General features: G+C 45.7%; 1 protein-coding gene across 5 annotated transcripts in view; it reads right to left on the reverse strand.

The window, feature by feature from the left end:
• ATP8A1 (ATPase phospholipid transporting 8A1) overlaps nt 1–25,095 on the reverse strand; it is a 179,858-nt gene that overhangs the window by 51,874 nt on the left and 102,889 nt on the right. For all 5 annotated transcript variants that reach the window (XM_045531741.1, XM_045531738.1, XM_045531736.1 and 2 more), the window contains 3 exons: nt 22,119–22,257; nt 18,081–18,145; nt 2,998–3,170 (listed from right to left, as the gene is read on the reverse strand). In XM_045531741.1, coding sequence (XP_045387697.1) covers nt 2,998–3,170; nt 18,081–18,145; nt 22,119–22,257 — 377 coding nt within the window. The remainder of the gene's footprint in view (nt 1–2,997; nt 3,171–18,080; nt 18,146–22,118; nt 22,258–25,095) is intronic.

Raw genomic sequence — 25,095 nt, forward strand, 5'->3', positions numbered from 1 at the left:
ATTTCACAGGTCACCAGAGAGATTCCAGTAGGGACCCAAACTGCCACAGCGGCGGCAGAGCTACACCAACAAGCATTTCGAGAATCCCCTTCATACCAATTACACAAACTGTGAGATCTCAGGGTGCAACGCACTGGTTACTGAGATTGGGAATTACTTACCTAGCACAGAGGTTCCCCAGGATAACTCTTGATTTTAGCTGTGTCCACAAATCTCCGTGAGTCTCAGAGCAAGCTTATTTTCCCCCTCTACCTGTCCAAGCAGTTTCAGTCTGTAAAACCTCTAAAACGGTGTATGCAATTTTATGTGTTTGTGTGCGTGTGCATCTTCTTCAGGAGATGGTCCATAGCCTTTGTTTTTTCTTCAAACTATCTGTGATTGCACCAAACGATAACAATCAGTGGGCTTGAGCAAGGGAATCAGGGAAAGGAGGACCACAAAGGAGTTTATAAACAGAAAAACTTCTCAGATTCTGAATCATGCTCACGTGTGCAAACTGACAAGGAATCGATTGGAAAACAGCTTAAGTTTAGGAGGAGAAAAAATCCATAAAACCAGCATGAGCATAAACGAGTTTGGGAAACAGTACTGCCCTGTGTTTCGAAATAACACTATTTATCGGGAGCGTCTGTCTTATAGTGGAGCGAAATGGGGCATTTCCCGATGCCAGGAGATGGTGATCAGCTAGAAACGAGCAGTGACACTCGAGGGGTTGACTTGGAAAGAAGGACACGCAGAACGGCCCCCCTACCCCCACCCAGGGACAGAGCATCACACGGCAACAACACCTCGAGGGCAGTGAGCAACAGACACAAGGACGGTCTGTGCCCGTCGTTTAGGTGCCAAGACGCCACGGAGGGGCACATACAACCGGGCCGCGGCACTGAGGCAACTGTGGGCTCAGGCCGATTCTCCCAGCCAGGCCGGACGCCGGGCCACAGTCCTTATGGGGAAAGAGAGAGTGGGAAGGTAATTAGAAGAAAAAAGGCTGAGCAAAGATATTTTACTTAAGGGAAAAAAACCCTTAAAACTCTAAATAAAACTCAGTGTCTGCACAGGGACCGTCACGGTCCCCAAACACGCATAGAGCAGGGCCGAGGGCGGAAGGGCCACACACGGCTGCACGTGCAGGGCAGAGTGTGTCCCTCCCGGGGGCCGGGGCAGCCCGCAGGGCCACGTGACTTGTGAGCATCCCAAGCAAGGATTTGGGAGGGGTTTTCACAAGCGCACAACATGGTTCTCCCCTCCTAGTTCTCCTCTCCCTCTGCTAGCGTTTAATTCTGTGGCTCGACTCTGAAGACTGGCGGGCGCTGCGGGGTTGGGCAATGTATCCCTCAAACCAGCCCGGATCGGACCCAGACCACAAGGCAAGATGCGGGAAGGACAGCAGGTCCCAAGCCTGGCTCATCTCTCCAGGCGCAGCTCCGCGCCCCACACGGGACGGATGCTGACCCCGGAGAACGGGCCACTGTGATCTCAGCAGCTCCGGATTCTGCTCCGTGCTGTTTCCAGACAGGAGCCGACAGTCCCAACACTCACGTGCTTTTGAGCAATCTTTTGTGGGTCCTCATGACCCCGTTAGTGAGGATGACAACATGACCAAATCTGCCACAAAATGATCCTGATGGAAGAATGTCAGAGCTGAACGTTAGTGACACTCAGTCCAGATACTAGCAAGGAACCAAGAAAAGTCTCTGTAAAAGCCGATTTTAAAAAGCGTAAGAATCCCAAAGTAAAAACGAGAGTCAAAATAATCTCCAACTCTTTCTTCAGTTTGAAGCAAGGAGTGTGGTTATTGCTAATACTAAACATCTGTACAATAGATTGTTCAAGGGCTTTACAGTAATATTATATATTAATACATGCCACAGAGAAGAAAAGACGTTACATGACTAGAATAATTAGACTCCTGGGAACCATAAGCAACTTCGTTCTCTGATTATGATATAATTTTACAGGCTGAAATGATGCTTAGGCAGGATACTTATTTATTGAGTATGGTTTAAATTATATTTCAGAAAGTATATTTCAACTGAAATTTAGGAATGATCTATAAGGTCAGAGACGATAGCATATACAAGATATTTAAGTGAATAAGTCCAGACCAAAAAAAAAAAAAAAGAAACGCGTAAAAAGCAAAACCTTCCTTTACTAGTCAATATATTTTTAAAGACAATGATAAAAACAAATGCAACAGTTTTAAAGATCATGTCAAAAGCACAGATTTCAGAAGCCTTGCTAACATTTTGTCTCCCGGGAAGAGAAAGCAACCTGAAAAACCCAGTCTGACCGGCTGGTAAGATTCAACAAGCGGATGACAGAGAGGAAAGTCCTTCAACCAGAGGGGAGGCAACCAGAGAATCATATTTATGAACCTACTTTGGGTCTTAGGGAGACAGAGTTTGAACAAGTTAGACAAATAGATGTGGAAGATTCTCTCACAAAAATCTCAGGAAGGACTGGAGTCACCTAGTTTACAAAAACGCAATTCTATGAATCAGGCCTTGATAACTTAGAACAGATTTGAATTTAGGATGTAGGCAAGATTATAAATTAGAGGGCAAGGGACTTCACAGTCTACTAATAAACCTCAGAAAAACGCCCAGCTCTTTGGGAAATAACTCACTTCCATCACGCCATTCTCCCAGAATTAAGTCCTAGAAGCGGGATCAGAGATTTAAGTGCAGAAAACCGAACCCTTACAGAAACAATCCCGGGTGGAAATGCAGGTAAACAATCGATTTAAGACACAGGTAATAGCGAGAAGCCCATCAACGCAAATGACGAACAACATTTATCAACGACGGTTAGGACTCACGTTCAGGAACTCTGCTGACAAATCCCATCTCAGTTTGTAAACCCTGAGTCTTGAGTGAATGAGCAAGTGACCTAACATGTACGCATTCTGGGTAGGATAACTTTTTGGAACTTTCAAAATCAAGAATTTAGGATCAAGTCACTCTTTACGGAAATCTGACCTTGTGAAGGAGATTTTACCTGCAGCAAATGACAGCCTTGCATGACAAAGCCAAGTCCAGGAAGTACTGCCGGACTCCGAAGGTCAAGGCATACTTGAGGGTCTTCCCGTCAATTATGAGTGCAAAATCATTCTCTTTCCGAAGAGCATCACCCAGGGTCGTGCAGTGACGGCTGAGTGTTTCCCTTGTGGCCTGGAACATCAGACAGACAAACCATCAATAGCTGCTCCGGTTTGTTCTACTAGGACGCCTTAAGGACGTTTGCAACTACATTGAGTTATTTTTAGTGTTTTTTATGTTTCAGATTGCTTTTATGTATCTCATTGGATTCTTGCAAAAGCCCCTCAGGAGGCTGGACAAAAGTTATCAGAAAAAGCACGTCACTCAACTGAAGTCAAACGTCTCGAGCAGGGTTGGGACTAGGCTACGAGTCACCAGTTCCTCAGGTAACCCAGCAGGCTTTGCTCATACTTCTAACCACACAAGCACAATGCTGCAAAAATATTTTCAGTAAATTATCTTGTTAAAAAAACCTTGTTCTAATTTATAAAGTGATCAAAATTGCTTCATCATGAATCAAGGGGAAAAGTTGGGGAGTGTACAGTTATGCACTTGAAAACATTTTGGTAAACAGATTGACATAGGATGGTGGTGCCATACGACAATAATACCGCATTTTTACTGTGCCTTTTCTATGTTTACATATGTTTCAATACACAAATACTTACTGCTGAGTTACAGTTGCCTGCAGTATTCAGCACGGTTACACGCCGCACGGGCCTGCAGCCAGGAGCAAGGCTACAGCACCCAGCCCAGGTGTGCAGGCGGCCACCCCACACAGGTGTGCGCGGGCACACCTCCACAATCACGTTTGCACCATCACAAAACTGCGCCTCACCTCGAGTTTCTCAGACCATATCCCGTCTTCAGTGACCCGTGGCTGCAATTTAAATAACTTATGGGTATTCTTTCAAAAGTACTCAACGCGATTGAAGTTTAACTCCCAGTCACTGAGAGGAGGAAATGCAGAATCTGTAATCTCTTGCCACCGCATGAATTGGCTTCTGTAACTCTAATCACGATTTCACGATGCCATATTTTAGCTAGGGAGGGTGACAGGTGGCTCGGTAATCTTGATGGATCAAATAAAAGAACCCTTTCCGTCAATGAAGAGTTCACTCTCAGGCATAATAAAAACCTTTAGTGGCAAGGAAAGCCTTGTTCACCCCTACCGTGCAGAAGGGATGTATTTGTCTCCCTCCGTCAAGAATGGCTTTCCCAGCTCTTCAAAGGGAAAAAGACTCCAGATACTTAGTTTTTCCCCCCAAATCCTACAGATGCTTCCCATAACCTAACGGAACCGGCTTTCGATTTCCTAAGAGCCGTAACAGGGTGAAGAAACAACACTGACCTTGCACGAGGAAATACAAGGAACGATTTCCCTATCAGATTTTTGTTCTGAGTGCTAAGCCTGCAGTTACTTATATAATAAACGCAAATATATATTTACATAACAGAATATACCTACAATAAAAATATGATATGCTTCTCTAACAATTTTTACTGTATTCATGGGAGATGTAATTATTGTTCCAATTTAAGGATGTGGTGTAGCGATTTCACAGTTATTTCACAAACAGGAAAGCAAAGGCACAGGGAATTAACATTTTATATTGGGGATTTTTGAAGGTGCTCCTGCAGTGGTATTAAAACGTGGATCACGCTGTAGTCTAGAATATCAGAATCTGTTTACCAAGATCACGGAACCGTGTTGTACTGCAAGTGAGAATGCCCAATTTTCCCAGCAGCAGGGCTTCTCTCCACGGTTCCCCTGCTCCTCATTAGACACAGCGACCAAGGACCACCATGCAGCAGCATTCTTTGCAACATTTTTTCTTTCTTTCTTTTTTTTTCTTTGCATCATTTTCTGCTCACACTTTACATTGGTGGGAGGGGTGGGGAAGAAGCTGTTTTAATTTACTGGTCTCACTCTCCTACTTCCTGCTGGAAATTTTTGTCCCAAGAGGACTTAAGGAGGAAAAAAATAAAATAAAAAATGTCAGTTATAATTGGGCAAGCAAAATTTACTACTGACAATCTGTAGTGGGTTACCCTGCACTGTCTTAACAGAAAATTCATACAGATTAAACAAACAAGTCAATGAACTGATAAAAGAATTTACAAATGATGCTGAGACCGTGCTACACACCAGGCACAGCTCTAAGGGCTGCGCGGGCAGGTGCAGCATCTAAGTTACACCTGCTGCAACCCTGAGCCCAAGGCAGCACTGGGGTCTCCAGTCCGCAGACGAGAGCCGTGAGGCACACGGTGCACCCATACTCCTCACTCGAGAACACACGGCTGTGCACAGCGACACCAAACTGAGAATTAAATTTCAGCGGCGGCCTTTCTCTGCAGGATCCAGCAAAACGCAAAGCAAACTCCAGACAGCACCAGGCACAGCGAGCTACAAACGGACGCCCACCCCGTCCCCCCACCTGTCCCCTGGGCCCTCATCATCTGCCTCCCACTCGCCATTCCCGCCAGCAGAGGTTTCTCTTTACAAAACAGATTTAAAACACAAATCATGTCTCCTCTTGGTCTAAAATCTCTCTGGGGCTTCCTGCTGCCGACACCATAGAGTCCAAACTCCTCAAAATGGCCCTGTTTTCCGCAGTCCAAGCCCAGCTAACGTTCCTTCACAACCTTGACTCCTTTACTGTCCTCTCCAGAGGACAGGCGGCTGCCTTCTGGAACCCAGCTCACCCTACCCGGCCCTCCGGGGCTTACTCCACGCCACCGAGCGTAACTCGCTCCACACTAGCGAGGCCCTCAGTTCCTGGGGGGACCGTGTAACCGCCCCCCGCAGTGCAGGCGGGTCTGCAGCTACAGGTGTGCAGGGAACCCATGCTCATCGAGCGAGCATTGATGAGTCCTGATCTCAGCCCATGGCAACGCTCCACTTTCCCCCTTATTATCGCTTCGGACTGAGGAAGTGGGAGAAAGTCCTCTCCTGGCTCCCTCCTTTTCCAGGGAACAAATAATCCGTGACTTCAGCAGTCTTTCCAACAAAGGCGCTGCTCACCAAAATGCCTCCGTATTTTTTTAAGCTATTGCCCAAGTGACTTCTGGGCCGAACATCTTCAAGGAAACCCGAGATGGACCTCAGGAAGACATCCAATCTCCCTAAAGCTCAGCTGCAAAGCAAGACCGAGAGGCAAGTAAACCCCAGAACCACGAACCGCCCTCGTCACCAACCTGCGGGACCACGGCTCACACTGTCCCCGCTTCGCTCCTCTCTGAGGCGTCTCTAACACCTTAAAATCTGCGAAAGTTCTCCTATTCACGGCACCAGGACCCTGGGTTTCCTTGGTGACTATCACAGATCTTCAGCAAAGCAAAGGGTGTCAGGAGAGGTGACAGAGATGACACTGCAGGAGTCAAACCTCCCCACGGTGAACGCTCCGTCAGCCCACCTAGGGTGCGAGCTAACAGCCACCAAGAAAGCTGCAAACATTTTCTTATTTTAGTTTATGGTTTTCCTTTGTAAGTAGCTCTGTTGCTGGCTGTGGGCTGCCAGATACAAGTTATATTTTATCCTTATTTACTGCCGGGAGTATTTTCGAAATTCTTTTATTTATGAAAGTTTATTGCCTCTCCCCTAAGCCCCGAAGCCATACTTTATGGCCATATTGCATTCAAGCTTATCTCCTGGAGCTAAAGATAAATTTATTACTATATTAGCTGTTGTTCTGCTTTCTTTCTGGCTACCGAAGGGGGAAATGTTTAAACCTTTAAACTCAGTGACTTGTGAAAGTGAAAATATATAAATGAGAAGCTAAATCAGAAAAAGGATAAAAGGCCACAGAATGCAACAAAATAAAAGGTCTGTAGCTCCTTGTTCTGCATGTTTTTATTTGTGGGCTGAAAGCAAAGGAGCAGCAGGGACATTGGGAGGTGAAGGCAATTTGGGGGAAGGGGCCAGCTGGGGTCCGGGCGGCCGGCCAGGGCGGGGAAGGGCCACGGAGAAAGTGGGTTCGCTTGCGGCCACCCACCCTGCACCCCCTGGGGTCTTTCTGGATGGCCCCCCAGCCCCGCTCTCCTGTGCCCACCGCACCACACGGGGCCACGTGGTCCCCGGGCCTCCTACAGGCTCACCTGCCTCGCCAACTCACAGCTCAGCCAACACGTCTCAGCGACACGGCCAGGAAAAAGCCACCTGAGCTGAGGGCTCGACCCCAGCGCTTTTCCCTCACCGGGTGTCGTTGCTGCCAGTCTAGATTTTCACCCACGCCCGGTGGAGTCCGTCTCGCCCAGGGGCCAAAGGCCAGACCTTTTCTCCCCTCAAGACCCCAAATTTGGCCCCTGTCACTTCAGCAAACGAGGACCCCCTAGAATTCCCCCAACCTTTGCCCTTGACCTCAAAACTCCCCTTTACCTAAACTCCCCCCTTGATTCTTGAGCTGGGGGAGCAGCAGTCTTCTTTTCCCACTTCTGTTCCTCTCCCTTCTCTTTCCACCTTCTCTTTCCCCACGGGCACTATTGTCCCTTTTTCCTTTAAGCCCACATGCAAGGGTCAGCTTTCTTATTCCAAAAACAATGAACAAATAAACCAAGAAATGTTCCCTCGACCCTCCTTTTCCCTGAGTCCTCTAGGGGACATGAATGCTTTTGTCTTTTGGATTCTCCAAGGATTTCATCTATACTCTACTTACACGGTGGAGCGTGATTTGGAAAACCTTATCTCCTTACAGCTCTGTCTTCCCCTTGCAACTCGGGTCCTTGATGAAGAGGCCGTAAAAGAATAACCACATTATTAACGAGTGGAGAATACCCCGTGGGATGTGAGAACGGTTTTCTCATGTGACCCTTTGGAGAACTGTTTTCTGTTGCCTGTAAAACTCCCGTATAGTCTTGGATACTCTGAATTAGGATAAAGATGATGTTCACGTGCTTATCTTATTATAGAGGAAATAGAAAACAAAGAGGTAGTCATGATCCAACACCTACCTCTGCCTCAGACAAGATAAATCGCCTAGTAAGTATAATAAAATGATGTACATTAGACTAGTTACTTAGTCATCAAGCCAGGCTGTAGCATAGTAGGCCAAGGAGAAATAAACAATATTTATTTGGTTTATAAGAAACATGCTTAGAAAAGAAAAAAAATTGAAAAAAGAAACATGTTTGGCAAATAATTAGGCCAAGCAGAAATCCTCACATTGAATCTTTGGGGTATAGCCTGGCAAAACAGATAATGTGTTCATAGAACACACAATAAAAATAAAATAAAAGCAAACTTTAAGAAATCAGAGACTAGCAGCTCCATGGTCTTTTTCTTTGTTTTTACATGACCCACAGCGAGGAAACCCTTGATAAAAATCAGGGGGTGTCCTAGACGATGAAATCTAACACAGTTTTACGGTGAGAAATCGAAAGCCCTGGTTTGTTTGGAAGTATCACAGTGAGTTGTCGTTTTCGTTCTGGCAAAACTCTGCTTGGAACAGGGTAAAGAACCCACAGGCCAGATGTGCGAGGAGCGTGTCAGGCCTCAGAACTGTGTTTTCACGGCCCCACATGCAACTCTGCAGAATGCACCTGCAGGAAAACGGCCCTTTCCGGCTTCCAGCCTGTTTTTGTTTTTTCCCTGATTCCTTTCAGAGGCTTACAGGAAAGACAGCACTACTTAGGAACAAATCCAAGGAACACCCTAGTAGAGAATGTGGGACCGTCCCTAAGGAAAGGGAAAGAAAACCCTCTAGCATTTGCCTAGAAGACGGATTAGCCAGGGGTCAAAGGGCAGAGGAGAGGTGAAGATCATGGGTAAAGACTCCCACACGCGTCACCCAGTGGTGGCCCTTCCACACCTTGCTCTGAGGCCGCGGTTGCTTGTTTGCAGTGACAGCAAATACCACGCGGTCTCCACACATAACCCAGAGGGCGTCGGCCTGCGAGGCTAACCCCAAACAAAAAAGTTAAAGAAAACGCTTCCTAAATTTACTGATTCAAAGCATATTTTGGGGTTTGGGTCCAAATCCAAACAAGCACCTGGCATTTATCCTTCTTCCTAGGAATCTGTTCAACGTGTGCAGGTCAAATAATAAACTTATGCTACAAGGAGGATTCCGTTCCCAGAAAGAAGACAACAGTACGTCAAAATTCTGAATTGTAACACTTTGACCTTCAGACACGACATTTAACGACGTGTCTCCACTATGGAACGAATGTCTGTCCCCTCTCCCGCCAAATTCACGCCGAAATTCTAACCCTGATGTCACGGCATTGGGAGGTGAAAGTCATGAGGGTGAAGACCTCAGGAAGAGGATTTGTGCCCTTATAAAAGAGATTCTGGAAAGTTCCCTGCCCCTTCCATCACGTGAAGACACAAGGAGACCCTGTCTACGAACCAGGACATAGGTCCTCAAGAGACACCCAATCTGCTGGCACCTTGATCTTGAACTCAGCGGCTTCCAGAAATACCTGTCTGCTGCTTAAGCCACGCGGTTTACGGGGTTTTTGTTACCGCAGCCGGGGAGAACTAAGGCAATTTTGTTATTCTTGGATCTGTTCTTTGCCTTCATCCGTTGGCCACCCGTGCAGAGAAGGAGCACATAACCGGGGCTAAGGATGGGTCACTCTTGGAAGGTGTGTGCCTTTCACCTTCGTCAGAAAGGACTGACGTTCACGGAGCCCGTATCTTATCAGCAACAGGGTCTCTGTTCTTACTTCCTCCCCTTAGCGAGGGCAAAATGCAACAGAGTGTTAGGAAACTCCTGCCGGAGCCTGGCTGAACAAGGACAGTGACTCTTTTGAAACAGAGTAACGAGCTGGAGGCTGAGCCATGTCACAGGTCCCCTAAGGACCTGCCGGCTGACGCACACACAGATCAGCATCGGTCTGCGTGTGACACACGCGTGCAACCGCGGGCCGGGGACAAGCGAGGCCACCCGTGAGGATGCACACGGAGCCTCCGGACGCCAATAACTCCCAAAGTGAAACAAAACAATGAGGCCGCACCGTGAAGAACCAAGGTCCAGATGCCGAAACTTGCGCCTCGGCCCAGAGCCCCGTTTTCTCACCGTCGGGCAGACACAGAGTCAAGGTAAAGCTAAGCTACTCAGACACCCTTCACCCGCCTTGGAAAGAAAAAAATTCCCTCATGAAAGGCAAAAATTAAGTGAGAAATACTTTCAACCACTAACTTAAGCCGCCAAGAACTCGAAAACCCTCTGGATGGGGGGTGGCTACGTGGGCTTCGAGCTCTGCACGGGATCCCACCACACGTGGCATGGGAACCTCTGACTGTCGGTAAACTCCTTGCTGGGGCACGTATGTTCTCCAACCTACCTCCTCGTTACTTTGTTTATCTTGTTGTCATTCCACTAACTCTGGATGGCAGCGATGAGCGGTCGGAAAGGCTCAGGCTGCATCTTCGCTTTGCCACTTCCGGGCTGTCTTCCTCGGGTCGCCTGTCTGAACCGCATTTATCCCACTCACAGGACTCTGTAGGGTCACCGTGGTGATAAAATGTACTACCTCCTCTTCCTGGGAACCAGGTGCCCTGCCCCGTGCTTGGCACAGAGCTGACGGCCGAGAAAGGCAAGTTCTCTCCCTTGCCCTGGTGTCAGGTCTGACAGACGGACTCACGCATGATGGACAAAGATCTGTGCCCCGTCACCCACGGGATGACATTCGTGTGATCCGGGTGGTGTGCTGTGTTACTGGGATAATTTTAAGTTTTCTTATGCAATCTCCCCATGGTAATTTTATCTCAATCTGCCTTTTGACTGCGAACATTCAACTCTACCAGCTACTTCTGCTACATAAAAAAATAGCTGGAAACCTGTCTTCGCAATTCTGGGAAAGATGGCATTATTGCATCTCTTAGGACACACAGCTCTTTGTACCTAGCAGGAGGACAAATACTTACATAACTAACCGCTGTTTTTCTTTCTCTCTTAATTCCTGCCTTCAGCTCAATACAACCCTTAAACTAAAAATAATTTGAAGGTTACAAACCGGTGTACTATACTATCTGTGTATTTTTTGCATCGATAAGCACACCAATGCACATATCTGCTCTAATAGAACTAATTATAAAGGAAACACCCAGGGCTTGTTTTGCCGACATGTCCTTCAGGCAAAACACCAAGCTAATTTTTAAGTACAGATTGTTTTTAAATTAGAAAAATAAATGTTTACTGGGGGAAAGAACCTCCTTTACTTTAGTCTGCTGAACAGCTACCTTTTAAAACCTACTACAAGTTATTAAAATGTCAAGTGAGAGGATATACATAAGAATCTGAAACCAACACATATTTTATTAGCTGTTTCGGTGGGTCTTGGCCCCCACCTCATCAGCATTTAAGACATGCGGTATTTACAAATTTATGGTCAAATAATGTTTCATTCTTTCTCTACTTTTATACTCTCCAAATGTTCACACTGTAAAATTACGAATTAACGGAACATTCCAAGAACGTTCTTAATACTGCATTACGACCGTATCAAGTATGGATAATGTTAGCACGTTCTCAAAGCCTGAGTTATGACGCCCGTAATAACATATGGATAAACCATCGGGTATTACTCGCTTTTCCACAAGGTGTTATTGATTCAGCGGAACACGGGACATTCCACACACGCCTACGCCACACGTGTGTCCACGACTCCGGCAGCTTCCGCGGGCGTCAGTACAAGAACGGGCGCCTCCGAGCGGAAACGGCGTCTGTGTCCAACCGGCCCATTTAGTGTCCACCTCAGTCACCGTCACTGCCTCTCTTTGACAGAGCATGTGTTTTCCTCCCACATTACAAAATTAAAAAACTTTCCTCCCACATTATAAAATTAAAATCTATTTTTAAAGATTTTATTTATTTATTTATTTGACGTCGTTCTTGATCAAAAAGCTTTGGTGTTTCTGAACGGCTCGTCTGTACTGGAACACAACGTTTCAGAGCGTGTACGCGTACGGAACCAAACCAACATAAAGTAATTTTTCCAGAATGGGTGAGGGCAGACAGGAGGCGAAGTCATTAGAAACACATGGTCAAAGAGGTCGTCCAAAGCAGCTCAGTGGAACGCAGCCAGACGAATGCATTTAATCAATATATATTGCTAAAGATAATGGAGGGAGGGAGAGAGACCGAAAAAACACAAAAAATTCCATGCCATGTTGATGCACAGATACGGGTTTTCCAGGGTCGGGGTAGATAGAAAAGTCTGTAATTGAGGAAGTGGTCCAATCTCCCAGAGGGTCGTGCCATCTAAAGAAGGTCAAGGGTCACAAAATGGAAGCAGGTAAGAGGAGGAAGTTGCGGCACGTGGTGAATTGCTCTCGGCCCCTCGACAGAGGTTTGGGACTTGGGATTATGACAGATTCCATCAGGCAACCAGCTGCTCGTGAGGCATCTAGCCTCACTGGGGCCCAACAGGGGGACACGCAGGGAAGGGTGAGTCCGTGCCCGTCTGCATCTCGTGCTGGGTAGAGGCATGTGGCCCACAAAGACCAACCCGGGGAAGGGAAGGAAAGGAAGAGTGGGGTAGGGGATACAATCATATCATTTAAACAGTTTTGTGGATAAAGGCTTTTACCAAAACCCTCGTGGCAATCATTTTAAACCACCACCGAACGCCTCCTAAATGTTTACTTTAACCTGGGTGTTAAATATTCTCCAGTGGCGGCCGTGATTCCAAGGCGGGAGGCAGCATCCTGGGAGGAGCGGGGCTGGCAGATGCCCCGTCTCTCAGACCACGGCCTCCGCGTCAGCCAGGGAGGTGCTGATCGGAACATACAGCTCGTTTTCCAAAAATAAGCAAATTAAAAATCAACGATTTGGAGAACGTAACCACCAGGGCCCGTAAGACATTGTTACCCAGAACCCCAGAAAAAGTGAGTGTTGGGCCCATTTTCTTAATAATTTAATTAATGTAGGAATACAGGAGAATCATCTGCTGTATTTTCAGTGCAAATCCCAAATGCACACCATTTCCATTATTTTATATGTCCAATAATATCTTATGTGCAGTTGCTGTATTAGTGAAACTGAGTATAAGGTCTTTCCTGAATTCCATAAACGTGCGATGTCCAAACACCGCCATTCCCAGAGGACAGCCCTCTTCCAGCTCCTCTGTGGTCCTGGTGGTGAGGGGCAGAGCGGGTAGGGAAGTGGGCTAGGAGGAGGTTAATGAAGGAGGTTAGTAAATTTGGGGGAGGCTTGCCAGAATGAGTCACTGCAGCCACTGGGGAAGGTCTGGTTATTTAAAAACAAGAATGGGGAGGAGGGGATGGGTGAATTCACACCTAACAGGTACAGTGCTCACTATCTGGGGGATGGACACACTGATCACTTTGACTCAATTTATACAAAGGCAGTTCATGTAACTAAAACATGGGTAGCCCCATAACATTCTGAAATAAAATAAATAGAAGACTGACTTGGAAAAAAAAAAAAAACAATAATGAAACCAAACAAACGTAAGAACAGCTTGGGACTTCGAGCAATCAAGGTTTAAATCTAGGATCCTGCACTCAGCAGCCATGCAAAGTCAAAGTCTTCATCTGTAATTGGGACAAACACCGTCAGCCCCACAGGGACAGTTATGTCTGCAGACACACCCAGCGCATAGTAGGTTTCCTACAGACGGTCACTTTTACGGTTGTGCCGACTCAACCAAAGGTACGGGTGGCAGAGATGCAGAGAAGGCACAAGGCCTGGCTCAGTCCCCTGGGAGATGTCAGCAAGCTCGTGGGGCTACTGGCAAGGGGCAGTCTCATCCGTTAGAAAGCACTGATCTGTAATTCTACGTCTCAGGGAGCTCTCGGAAGAGTTCAGACATGGAGCCAAAAATGAGGTAAAGAATATTCAGGCTTGGGAGGAGGACGAATTTCTTGTAACAGAAACACTATGCATTTGCGAACAATTTCACTTAGGATTCTGCACACAAGCCAGGATCACTGAATTTTGTTTAAAAAAAAAAAGGGGCGGGGGACGCATTTAATTCCATGAGACCAAACTATGGGTTTGGTGGAACTATTTCAGCCGCACACTTCGGCTTGCAGCAGATGCTGTCTGAAATCGGGGGAAAGGGGAACATGATTATCTGTTCATATGTTATTTTCATTTTTTGGAAATGTTTACATTTTTTACTGACCCATTTCTTTCAGATGTAACACCACTGGGCTTTCTTCACCGAGAGCTACTAACGGAGAGCAGTGTGCCGGGCAGCATTAGAACAATCTTCCTACGAGAGGATATTATAACAAAGTATCTTCGCTTCTGATAGGGATACATTAACACCTTCTAAGTTAAACTCAGCTCTCACAGTTTCAAGCCAAAAAGCTGAAGCAGCTCTGCTGATGGTAAAAGAAAATTCGCAGACATGAAGCCGCAACGCTCGCAATAGAGGAAAACTCAGTGTGGTTTAAAACTCGCCTAAACTATTTTCAAAGCAATACAAAACATATCGTATTAGACTCACGGGACGTATCAAAATAAGACCTGAAGTAGCCCAAATTCTCTTTTTCCCCCTTCTTTTCTGGAGTCCAGTCAAGAACGTGCTTATTCTGGATTTCTTTCAGAAGCCAGTCAACAGTGGCCGGCTCCCAAAACAGTGGGGTCTGTCTGCATGATACGTGTAAGCAGAGCTTAACAGGGTACAGATGACAACATCAGCCTTTATGTCCTGCATGTCCTGCAAGTTATAGTCGAAACTTACATGGCGTTAGAACGTCAGGTTAAGCTAGAAAAAAATCGGCAATTCCATAAAGGGTTTTCTTTTACCGTGGTGTTGAAAAATATATATTCTAACGCTTGTTAACTCAATATCCAATGTGGTTAACAATCCATTTTCTGTAAAATATATAAGCAAAGGGGAACATTGGTAAACCTAATCAAACCCAGGGCTGGTTTGGGGTCATATTCTTAAATTAAGTGGAGAAAGTTAAGTAATTTAAGAGCAGGGCGGCTGGTCAAGGTCATGTCTTACAGCAGCTGCCCATGCATAGCCCTCCTTCTCCAGAAATAATGCTACATAAAAGACGTAATAATCATGATGATCGCAATACCTAGCATTGTTGCTAAGTATTTAACAGGCATTGTTCTGTTTGACCCTCACGAGCTCACCCGGGTCCGAGATGGGTATCTTCACTGCTCTTGTTTTATAAATATGGCAGCTGAGAGAGCAAGAAAAGCCTCTTTGCTTCTCATGCTCTGGAATCCGATGAGTTAGACATCCACACTCCACGCTGCTCTGCCACCTGGCTTTGGTCCAGTGACCCTTTCTGGGTTCCTTATCTGTAAAATGGGCACAGCAGTATCTGCCTACTAACATTGTTAGGTTTCAATGTGATGGTCCCTGTAAAGTCCTGAGTCCAGTACCTGGTGCAAAATAATAAGCACTTAAAAAGTGCCAGCTATTGTTGCCGTGGGGACAGCAGTGACAGAACCCGGTGGAGGCAGCAGGGGTCCCTTCTCACAGAAAGTCAGCAGGCGGCACTTCCCTGCCAGTTCACACGCTGCTCCCCGAACATCAGCTGCTGCTGCTGATGGGGCTGAACCTGCGTGTTCACGGCACAGAGACAATCTAGAAAAATCACCCCCGAGGGTCACAGGCGGAGGTGGGCAGGGCTTCTCCAGAGTGAAACCTGGGAACACTGGAAGCCTTTGACTTTGAGGGTAGGAAATTTATTTCTCCAAATATCATGGGTGTTGATTCAATAAATGCACAGGGATTATTCTCTCTTTCTGCGCCCGTTCTATTTCCTGGGCAAGCCGGGCAGTAGAAAGGAGGAGAAAAAACAGTACGAGTGGCTGTGCCTCAGGGGACAGATCCCACAACTCCTCAGAAAAGAGATGCTAGGAGGAGAGACCAAGGTCAAAGGTGTATCATGAGAGATTCAAGAAAGATAGTTTTGACACTGATAAGACATTTGTTTCTTCAAGTCCCAGTTAGTGGCTTAAGAAATTATGGTTCCTCCTACCCTAACTTTATGGGCAGCAAAACTGTGGATCAGAGAAGCTGATTTTAATTTGCTGAGGGTCCCCCCGGTTAGGCTGGGGCAGAACTGTGCTCTCTTAACCACGGTGCTCTTGCACAGAAAAATCTGAGTACCCTCATTAAAATCTGTCACTTGAAAAAATGTACATTCACAATTTATTTCCTAAGATATTATGTTCCTAAGTTTATTACTTAATGTTATTTATTCTTTATGCTGATGGAATGATAATCCCCTATCGTATTATCCATCAGTAGCATCTGAGCGCAGATTGGATGCTTTTCTTTCCCACAGCAATGAAAAAATAAATAACCATTTACCTACAGGCACTCTTGCACGTCTAACGATGTGCCTGAAATCTCCGCCACGGATTTTATGACACAAGATTGGAAAGAGCTGCGCAAAGTGATGCTTCCTTTCCTGCTGGGAAGCAAATGAGCGCACCCGGCAGGTCTGACCCCGACAGTCAGATCTGTCAAGTCACCACTTAACGCCCTGCGAGAAAAACCTTCCCCAGACAGCAGGGCTAGAACGCCTGGCCCTGTGGAGCCGGACAAATTAGCCTTCATCCATCGAGCCACAGCGTCTGCCTGGGATTACCAAGCTGCCACTCGAATCGCTAAGGAGATTTTAACCACCTTACTTTTGCAACATCAGATATGATCTATTCCTGCCAAATTTAAAACTGATAAAAAAGGGAACCCCTTAATTTAAAAGCGCGCAGTGACTCAGTTCTCAAATATTCATAGAGTACTTCCTACGCTAGACCGTTTGCTGGGCGCTGAGAGAGAACGGTAAACCGTCCCTGCCTTCGTTGAAACTGAGGATTCAGCTGAGACCCCTATCACGTTTGGTCCAGCAGAAAGAGGGACTGAAAGTAACTTCGAGGTGTTTATTGAGTGACCACCTGAGAAACCTCGAAATGAAAATCCATGCTGCTGTCTTAACAATACATTGAATATTGTTGGTATTTCACTTTAGGTTTTTTCCTGAGATTACTCTTTATACTTCTTGATGTCTAAAGCACTTAACATGTTTATCCCAAAACTGGAGGAAATGATGGAATGGAATAAAACAAGAGCAGCAAAGGCTGCCAGCTGCTCCGTAAGGTGAGAGCCTAAACCTAGGTAAGAAGGACCCAATGTGGGAAATCCAGGACAGTTTGTCCTGTTTTTGCTTCATCATCCTAGGTCCTATCTCTGATTTCCTGCAAGTGTAGGAAAAGCCACGTGTCATCTGTAACCCACGCTGCCGACAAAGGCGTGAACACCGTCCCTTTTACATCATGGCCCCTCGGCCTCACCAATGCCCCTCATCACCAGGTGTTCTCCTCTCTGCTCTCTGAGTCACAATGACTATTTCAAGCAGTTGCATAAGCACATCTCCTGTCCTGTCTTCCACCTCAAATTACTTTAAAATAGTTGCAGGTCATTTGGCCTACATATTATTTCTTTTTTTACTTCTATTTTATGCTGTATTCCTAACAAATCCTTCCCCGTTTCCCAAATATAACCACAAGTGATCGTAGCCATGAAAAAAGATATCCTAGAAATTTAAATTTCATCCCAGAAGCTAGGACATTAAAAAACATCTGCCCCACTACAGATGGTTATTTTGTGTGTTCAGCAGCATTCACGATTTTTTAAGAGTCAAAATACATATCAACACTAGCGGTCAAAGCAGACATACGATGCTTGATGCACAAAACACTCGGATACGAACACGTCGCAGTCACTTGGCAACCTCCTCACTTAATGCTTTTGTAAAGCGGCTTTTCTGTCTCACGACATTAAGCAAATCGTCTCGCAATTTCTTTCAACTGTCACAGATGCAAAGCTTGAATCAATTTACTTTTTCAGTGTGGTTCGAAACAGTGTACGTTACGTTACAGAACAAGAGCGATAAGAGACCCTTCAACCTCAGGAAGATAAACTATCGCCACAGCTATCCGAATAGGAAATAAAATACAGAACAAGAGCGATAAGAGACCCTTCAACCTCAGGAAGATAAACTATCGCCACAGCTATCCGAATAGGAAATAAAATGCTACAAGATAAATAAGTTATTAAAGGAGTTTTTTTAAAAAAAACCATAATTTTACTTACATCAAGAGAGCCTTCATTGATAACAATCATTCCCATGTTCTTCTTCAACAGTTTGCAGGAGTGCCCTGGGTCCAAACAGAGTAAATTAGTTGATATAATTAATTTCTCCAGAGAAAACCCATAAAGATGTTAAGGTAATAATACGCACTAACGAAATGGCTAAAGATGGATTCACTAGGAGTGACGGCAGCCAGCTGTTTTCCAGGTTTACAGGATGTTAAAATGAAATGCTGTTGCTAAAGGAGGGACGTGCTACAAGGACACGTCTCGGCTGTTAATGCTATCGCGATAAAAAATATGAAGAGAGATCATGGCACGGATTCTCAGTGTCCTGAACGCCGACAAATGTCCACGGATGCCCTTCGTGGTGATCAACACGAAGAGTAAAAGATGGGCCAAGGATCCTTTCCAGGGAAGGGCGCGGGAGGGCAGCGACCTCCCGGATCCACCGGCTCCAGCCCCAGCAGACCCGGGACAGTCATTATCATTAGGTCCTTTCCTCTCCTGCCCTCTCTTGTTGTCCTGCACCTGCTGCCGGGCACAACCATCCCCTCACCAACCCAGCTGCCGGCCCTGTGCCTGCCCCCTGCAGCCGGACGTGGCTGGAACACAGGTGACCCTGCTGCCGACGGGTCTCACGTTCAAAAACCACCGTCACCCTTACAACGACGCTGTCGACACTCACTCCCCGTGTGATCTCATCCCACCTTGCAGTTTTAACGCATTAGCTGCCACAGGAGTTGGATTTAACTCACACTGGATTCGAGCCTGCGGCCTCACGACACGTATGTAACTCACGTTTAACTATGTCGCTTTCCCTGGGAGCCGCGTGGTGCGCAGGCAACTCACGCTGCCATGCCGAGCTCCTGGAAATTACTGCTGATGTTCTTATTGCTACAATTAACACTGACAATTTAGTTGCATGTAACTCACGTGCAGAAAACAATAAAGAATGAATTTTTCATTAAATTGGAAAGGATCGTTTTGTTTTGGAAGTTTTTATTCTATTTTCGTAATAAAACACCACGGCCTCAAGGAAAAACTTTTTTCCTAGTGCGGCAGCCAATGTGTCAAATACCACCTAGACGCGGACCATTCTGGAAGCCCCGTCTCCTGCTCAAGACCTTTCCGGAGCTCCAGACGTGGATACCCAGGCGCCTGCTCGCAGCAGACGCGTGAGGACCGAGCGGGCATCTCCCGCATCTCCGACGCGGCCTATCCACACCTGGGCTCCGGCCTTCCCCTAGAAAACCCGCTCTGCCTTCCGTCCTCCTCGTTTTGGTTACGGGCAACCTCCTCCTTCAGTTGCTAAGACCGAAAACTGTGGAGTCGCCCCGATTCCTCTTCCTCCCTCGCAGTCTACGTCAAATCTATCAGTCAGTCCTGCCGGCGCTGCCTGTGACACACACTGAGAACCCAGCCACTCCCTGGCCCGCCCCCGTCCACCCGGTCGCAGCCACCGTCACCCCCGCCGGCCTCCCCCCTGCACACTTGCTCCCCCGCCCAGCCACTCTCAGCCCAGCAGCCAGAGCCACCGTTTCCACGGGCAACTCAGATCCTGTCTTTCCCTGCTGAGAAGCATCCAGTGATTTTCCTGGTCACTCGGAGTAAATGCAAAGTCCTTACGATGATGGCCCGGGGGCCCCATCCCACCTGGGCTCTGCTGCCCGCTCAGCTCTTCCCCGACTGCTCCCCCTCTGCCTCTGTGCTCTTTCTGGAACAGGAGACCAGCCCTTCCCTGATCATCGTGAGACCAGCTCCCTCTCTGACGTCATTCCTCAAATGTCACCTTCCCAGTGAGTTCTTCCTGACCTCCGTGTTTACAGCTGAACCCCTCTGTGCAACACACTTTATCTTCCTTTTCATTTTCTTCTAGCAACCACTGCCATCTGACACACTGAGCACTTTTTTACTTTATTGTCTGTTTCTCTGGCCAGTAGCTGAACTCCACAAGGACAGAGGTCAGGGCTTCTTCCGTCCCCTGCACTTCCCTGGTGGCTGGCCCTGTGAACACTAACTATACCCACTTGCTGAGGGAACGGGTCTTACCCACCTTGTTCTAGGAACAATCAAGGCCCAAGATTCTAAAAGTTAAGTGTCCCCAGAAACCAACGCCTTACTCTTTCCTTCATAGGAACATTGGCAATCGCTACACATCTTGAACCTTCTGTAGCCTTGACCGCCCATTTTGCTCACACGTTACTCTCTTTATGCCACTATTTGTCGTCTTACTGTTTCACTGTATCTGTGTTTTTGCGTCTCCCAATTCTAACGCAGCCTGCAGTTACCCTCATTCCCTTCCCATCTTCTTCCCCTTTGTCTCTAGCATCAGTGACAATTTTTACAATCAAAATCAACAACTTGTGTGGCATGGAGATTTAAAGTTCTACTGGCTAGTTTTTTAAAATAAGAATCAGTTTTCTATTAATAACATCGATTTATTATAAATTTGCAGATCTGCATTTACAGGATACCTTAGGCTGACTGCTAACACTTCTAAAATAAATATTAGCTATATTTTTAAAAATAGAGAACACTTGAAAATGACTTTCTGAAAACATAGTTTCATGCTGTGAACTCCCCTGAAATGTTTGTTTCCAACGTTGGGAAGTTTTATATGTAATATATATGATGGATATCAAGAGGCTGAATCTATGTCAGGGTTTACAGTGCTCAGGCTACCTAACTATTACCAAATTTGGGGAAAAAAAGAGTGTTTTTTTGGGGGGTATATCATTGACACTACAGTCTTCTAAGACCAAATACTAACTTTCTTCTCAGGAACACTGCTGTTATGGACGGAATTGTGTCCCCAGCCCTCCAACTCATACGCGGAAGCTCTGACCCCAGTGTGACTATATTTGGACACAGGGCCTCTACGGAGGTTACTAGGACTAAATGAGGTCATAAGGATGGGGCCTGCTATGGTCTGAATGTTTGCGTTCCTCCTCCAGAGTTCATATGCTGAAACCTAATGACCCACGGGATGAGGGTGGCAGGTGAGGTCTTTGGGAAGTGGCTAGTCATGAGGCCAGAGACCTCATGAATGGGATTGGGATTCGTGCCCTTCTAAAAGAGGCCCTAGAGAGCTGCCTTGCTCCTTCTACCAAGTTAGAAGGTGCAGTCTATGAACCAGGAAGGTGGCCTTCATTAGATACCAAATCTGCCAAGGCCTTGACCTTCCAGCCTGCAGAACTGTAAGTTTTTGTTCATAAACCACCTGGTTTTATGGGATTTTGTAACAGCCCCCAAATGGAGTAGGACAGGGCTCTGATGCAATAGGACCAGTGTTGTCCTAAGAGGGGGAAGAGACGCCAGGAATGCAGGTGCACAGAAGAAAGGCCATGCGAGGACACAGAGGGGCCTCACCGGAAACCAACTCTGCAGCCACCTTGATCTTGGGCTTCCAGCGTTCAGAACTGTGTGAAAATAAACTTCTGTTGTTTAAGTCACCCAGTCCATGGTATTCTCTTACAGCAGCCGGGGAAACGCTCTCTAAAAAATTGAAATTAGCTCTAGAATGAATGCCAACTAGCAACCTTCTTACTTCCTTTCTCAGAAATAGCCTTTGGTCACATCAGTAAGTGTCCGTACACAAGTCTGCCATGAGCCCAATCTCCAGATTTTCACACACAACTGCAGAAATGCTGCCTACCTGTGCCGCTCACGGACAGAACACGGGGCAGGAGGAAACACAAAGAAGGGGGAAGGCATCACGCGGCTGCAAGAGCTGACGTTTAGCTGTGTCTAGAACCACTCAGCTTTAAAGGGGTATCAGAGCCACAGTAAACAGGTGAGTCTAATATTACAATAAATCTGGAATCCTGAAATACCAACTCTTTCAAATCTTGAAATGTCTCAAATCCATCTTCCAAAATGTATCAACCCTGATTTGATCATTACACATTATTTGCTTGTATAAAAATACCACATGTACCCCATAAACAGGTGCAACTACTATATCCATAATTAAAAATTAAAAAACATATCAACCTATTAAAAAGCACCACGATTTAACGCTTGAGTTAGGTGACTTACCAATGTTAATGGCAGTCTCTTGCTTGTCTCCTGTAAGAATCCAGATTTTGATGTCTGCTTTCATCAGCGTTTCTATGGTTTCAGGCACTTGATCTTGTAATTTATCCTCGATGGCTGTCGCTCCAAGCAGCTGAAGATTCTGGAGAAAATGAGTGGTAAGAATTTTAAGAAGAAAACCCGTTTAGAATCCTTAAGAACAAAAAACCCTAAGTGTGTCTATGTTTTAAAATCAGAGACTAAATGATAATTGGTGGACTTTGGTGCAAATTCCAACTACACCACTGAGTTTTCTCACTTAAGGATCCTTGACTTTCATCCAGTCTCTAGGCATGAGACTGAGGCTCCCTGAAGCTGTCTTACGAAACCCCTCCCTAAGGTAAGGGACTGAGTCTAAAAAAAAAAAAAAAAAAAAGCAATATAGAAGAGGTGCTGGTGGTGGGGAACCAGAAGTCAGTTAAAAAGAAGCAGCCATGTTAAGAAAAAAATAAACAAAAAACTATGGGAGATTACCACGGTGAAGAAGGAATTTTGTTGACCTGTTTGAAAAAGACAAAGGGTAGATGCTGATATTATTAAATTGTATTATAATGTGATACAGTGTCAGGAAATGTTAACACATGACACAATCAGAAACAATGAGGAAGAGAGCAAGAAACAAAGTGACAGCATTAGTCTCTGCAAGGAAGAACAGGCTGAGTGTTTGTCACATTGTTACACATTTGCATAGTGGAAGGTCAGACACTATCAAAGATCTCTCGCTCATTAGATGGCATCTTTCCTAGGAGACTGAACACGACCAATGCGCTCTGGGGAAAGCTGTCCTGATCTCTCAGGAAGAACAACGGTTTCTACTTTCATCTTCCCAAAGAGGAGGAGGAGGTGTTTGGGGTGGGGATGAGAACAATCTCTTGGATGTTAAGGAAACCCAGTTTGCCAAACAGACACAGGTGATGGTGTTCTTGGTCCTAAACACACAGGAATGCAGAGTGATGGATTCAGATTTAGCTGTTTCTTCCCATCACGTGACCAGGCGCTGTAACCAGCCGGACGCCCTTCCCAACAGCGCTCTGCAAGCCACAACCAACCGATTCTCCATCTCCCCCAGTCTCCCCAAAACCTCACCTCCAGCGTGATCGGCTTCGCCATTTATCTTTCTTCTCAACCTCTTTCTCCCTTCTTGACTTCATTTATTATTTAAAGTACAGGCAAGGGCAGAATGCATACCAGGGCAATAGTGTACTGAGGAGATACCTAGAGGTGGTGGTAACAAAGCAAGCCATTTTCTACTTCTTATTTTTCACCACAACTGGAGTCTAAAACAATCTGAAGTTGTGGTTAGGCAGGGAAAATAAAGTTGATTATATATATAAACATGTAAGAATGTGTGTGTGTACATGTGTATAATTTATGCCTGCATCAGTTAGGAATGCTTTTAGCTGTAAGCGATAGAAAAATATGACTAATAATGGCTTCAATAGAGGTTTAATTTCCGCATGTGAGCAGTACTGAAGTAGGCAGCTGTGGACATGAGGGTGGCAGCTCATCCTCCTGACCTCTGCCCGTGTCTCACGGTGGCGATCACTGGTGTAATTATGACAGCCACACTGAAGACAAGAAAGTAATGCCAACTGCATCTGTCTCTTATGTGCAAAAGAAAAGCATTTCTAAAAGCCCTCAGCATGGTTCCAAATATGGCTAATTGGCCAGACTGTATTTCACAGCTAACCCTAACTATTAGCATGTAGCTTTTCCAGCCTCCATAGTGGGGGTGTTGAGGCAGACGGGGGATGGGAACAAGTGCTGAGTTAGCCAGATGACAGTCTCTGCCACCACGGGCACACAGAAGGGCATGCCTGTGCATGGAGTTTGTGCATACATGAGTATGTATGTATGTATGTCTACAGGTAGATGCAAACACACATACCCCGCTGCCCTGCCTACTGAAACTTGCTTCCTCCTGCAAAGCCAAACTCAAAAGTTACTGCTTCTTTTAAGCTTTCTTTTTCTTCTTAAAACAAAACTCCCCCTCTGCTGTGCTCCTGTACAACTTTGCTCATCTTTACACATCTCGCATATTAAGACAAGCTGCTCAAATGCACGACTATGGTAGGTTTGCTCGAAAGTAGGGACCGTGTCTTGTTCATCTTTGCATCTCCACAGCACTGAGAGTCCGCATGCAGTAGGTTTCCTAAGTGAACTAATGACAAAGCAGAACCAAACCAAAATCCAAATAGTGTAAAATATCGCTGCAATCTAGACCATTTTGTTTTCCATATATTCAAAACAATACGGACAGTTATTAAATACACTTGATGCATGACTTCTTAGTATATAATATATAAAACAGGAAGGCAAATTTTCCTTCTTTAAAAAGATAGTATTATCTTATTACCTTTAATGGGAAGCAGATTTGAAATCTATCATAACCTGATGAATAATCATCATCAAGAAGTTCAAGGAAGAAAAGGAAGAACAGTCTGGCATCAACTATGCCAGTGCCACAATTGCTGGATTTCAACATTTAGATCACGATTCTATCAATTCCTTCAGCTACTTACAGACATTTTCAGTTAAATCATGCTGGCTCACATCCCAGTAAAGATTAGGATGTAGCTATGTTCAAATTTTAAATATTCCACAGAAGGCATGATGAGGTTTTTAATGACCATGGGGACAGTTTAGTAACAGAGGCCCTCAAAATTTTCTAAACCAAAAAATTATTTTTCATAATATGTTTCATAAAACACTGGAGTAACTAGATAACATGAGAGCTAAGATATGAACACATCCGTTGGAAATATGTTTGTACATTTTCTAGCTTTAAGGGAAGAAATGAGCTCAGGAAGTATATAGACACATATTGACAGACACAAATGCATACAAATAAAATTATTTCACTGGGGAGATCATGTTGAAATCATATTTGAAAGAAGGAAAGCATCTGATTTTGCACGGATAAAAGGGAAACATTTTTCAA

The sequence above is a fragment of the Lemur catta genome, chromosome 19 (genome assembly GCF_020740605.2).
Source record: "Lemur catta isolate mLemCat1 chromosome 19, mLemCat1.pri, whole genome shotgun sequence".
Classification (NCBI taxonomy): Eukaryota; Metazoa; Chordata; class Mammalia; order Primates; family Lemuridae; genus Lemur; species Lemur catta.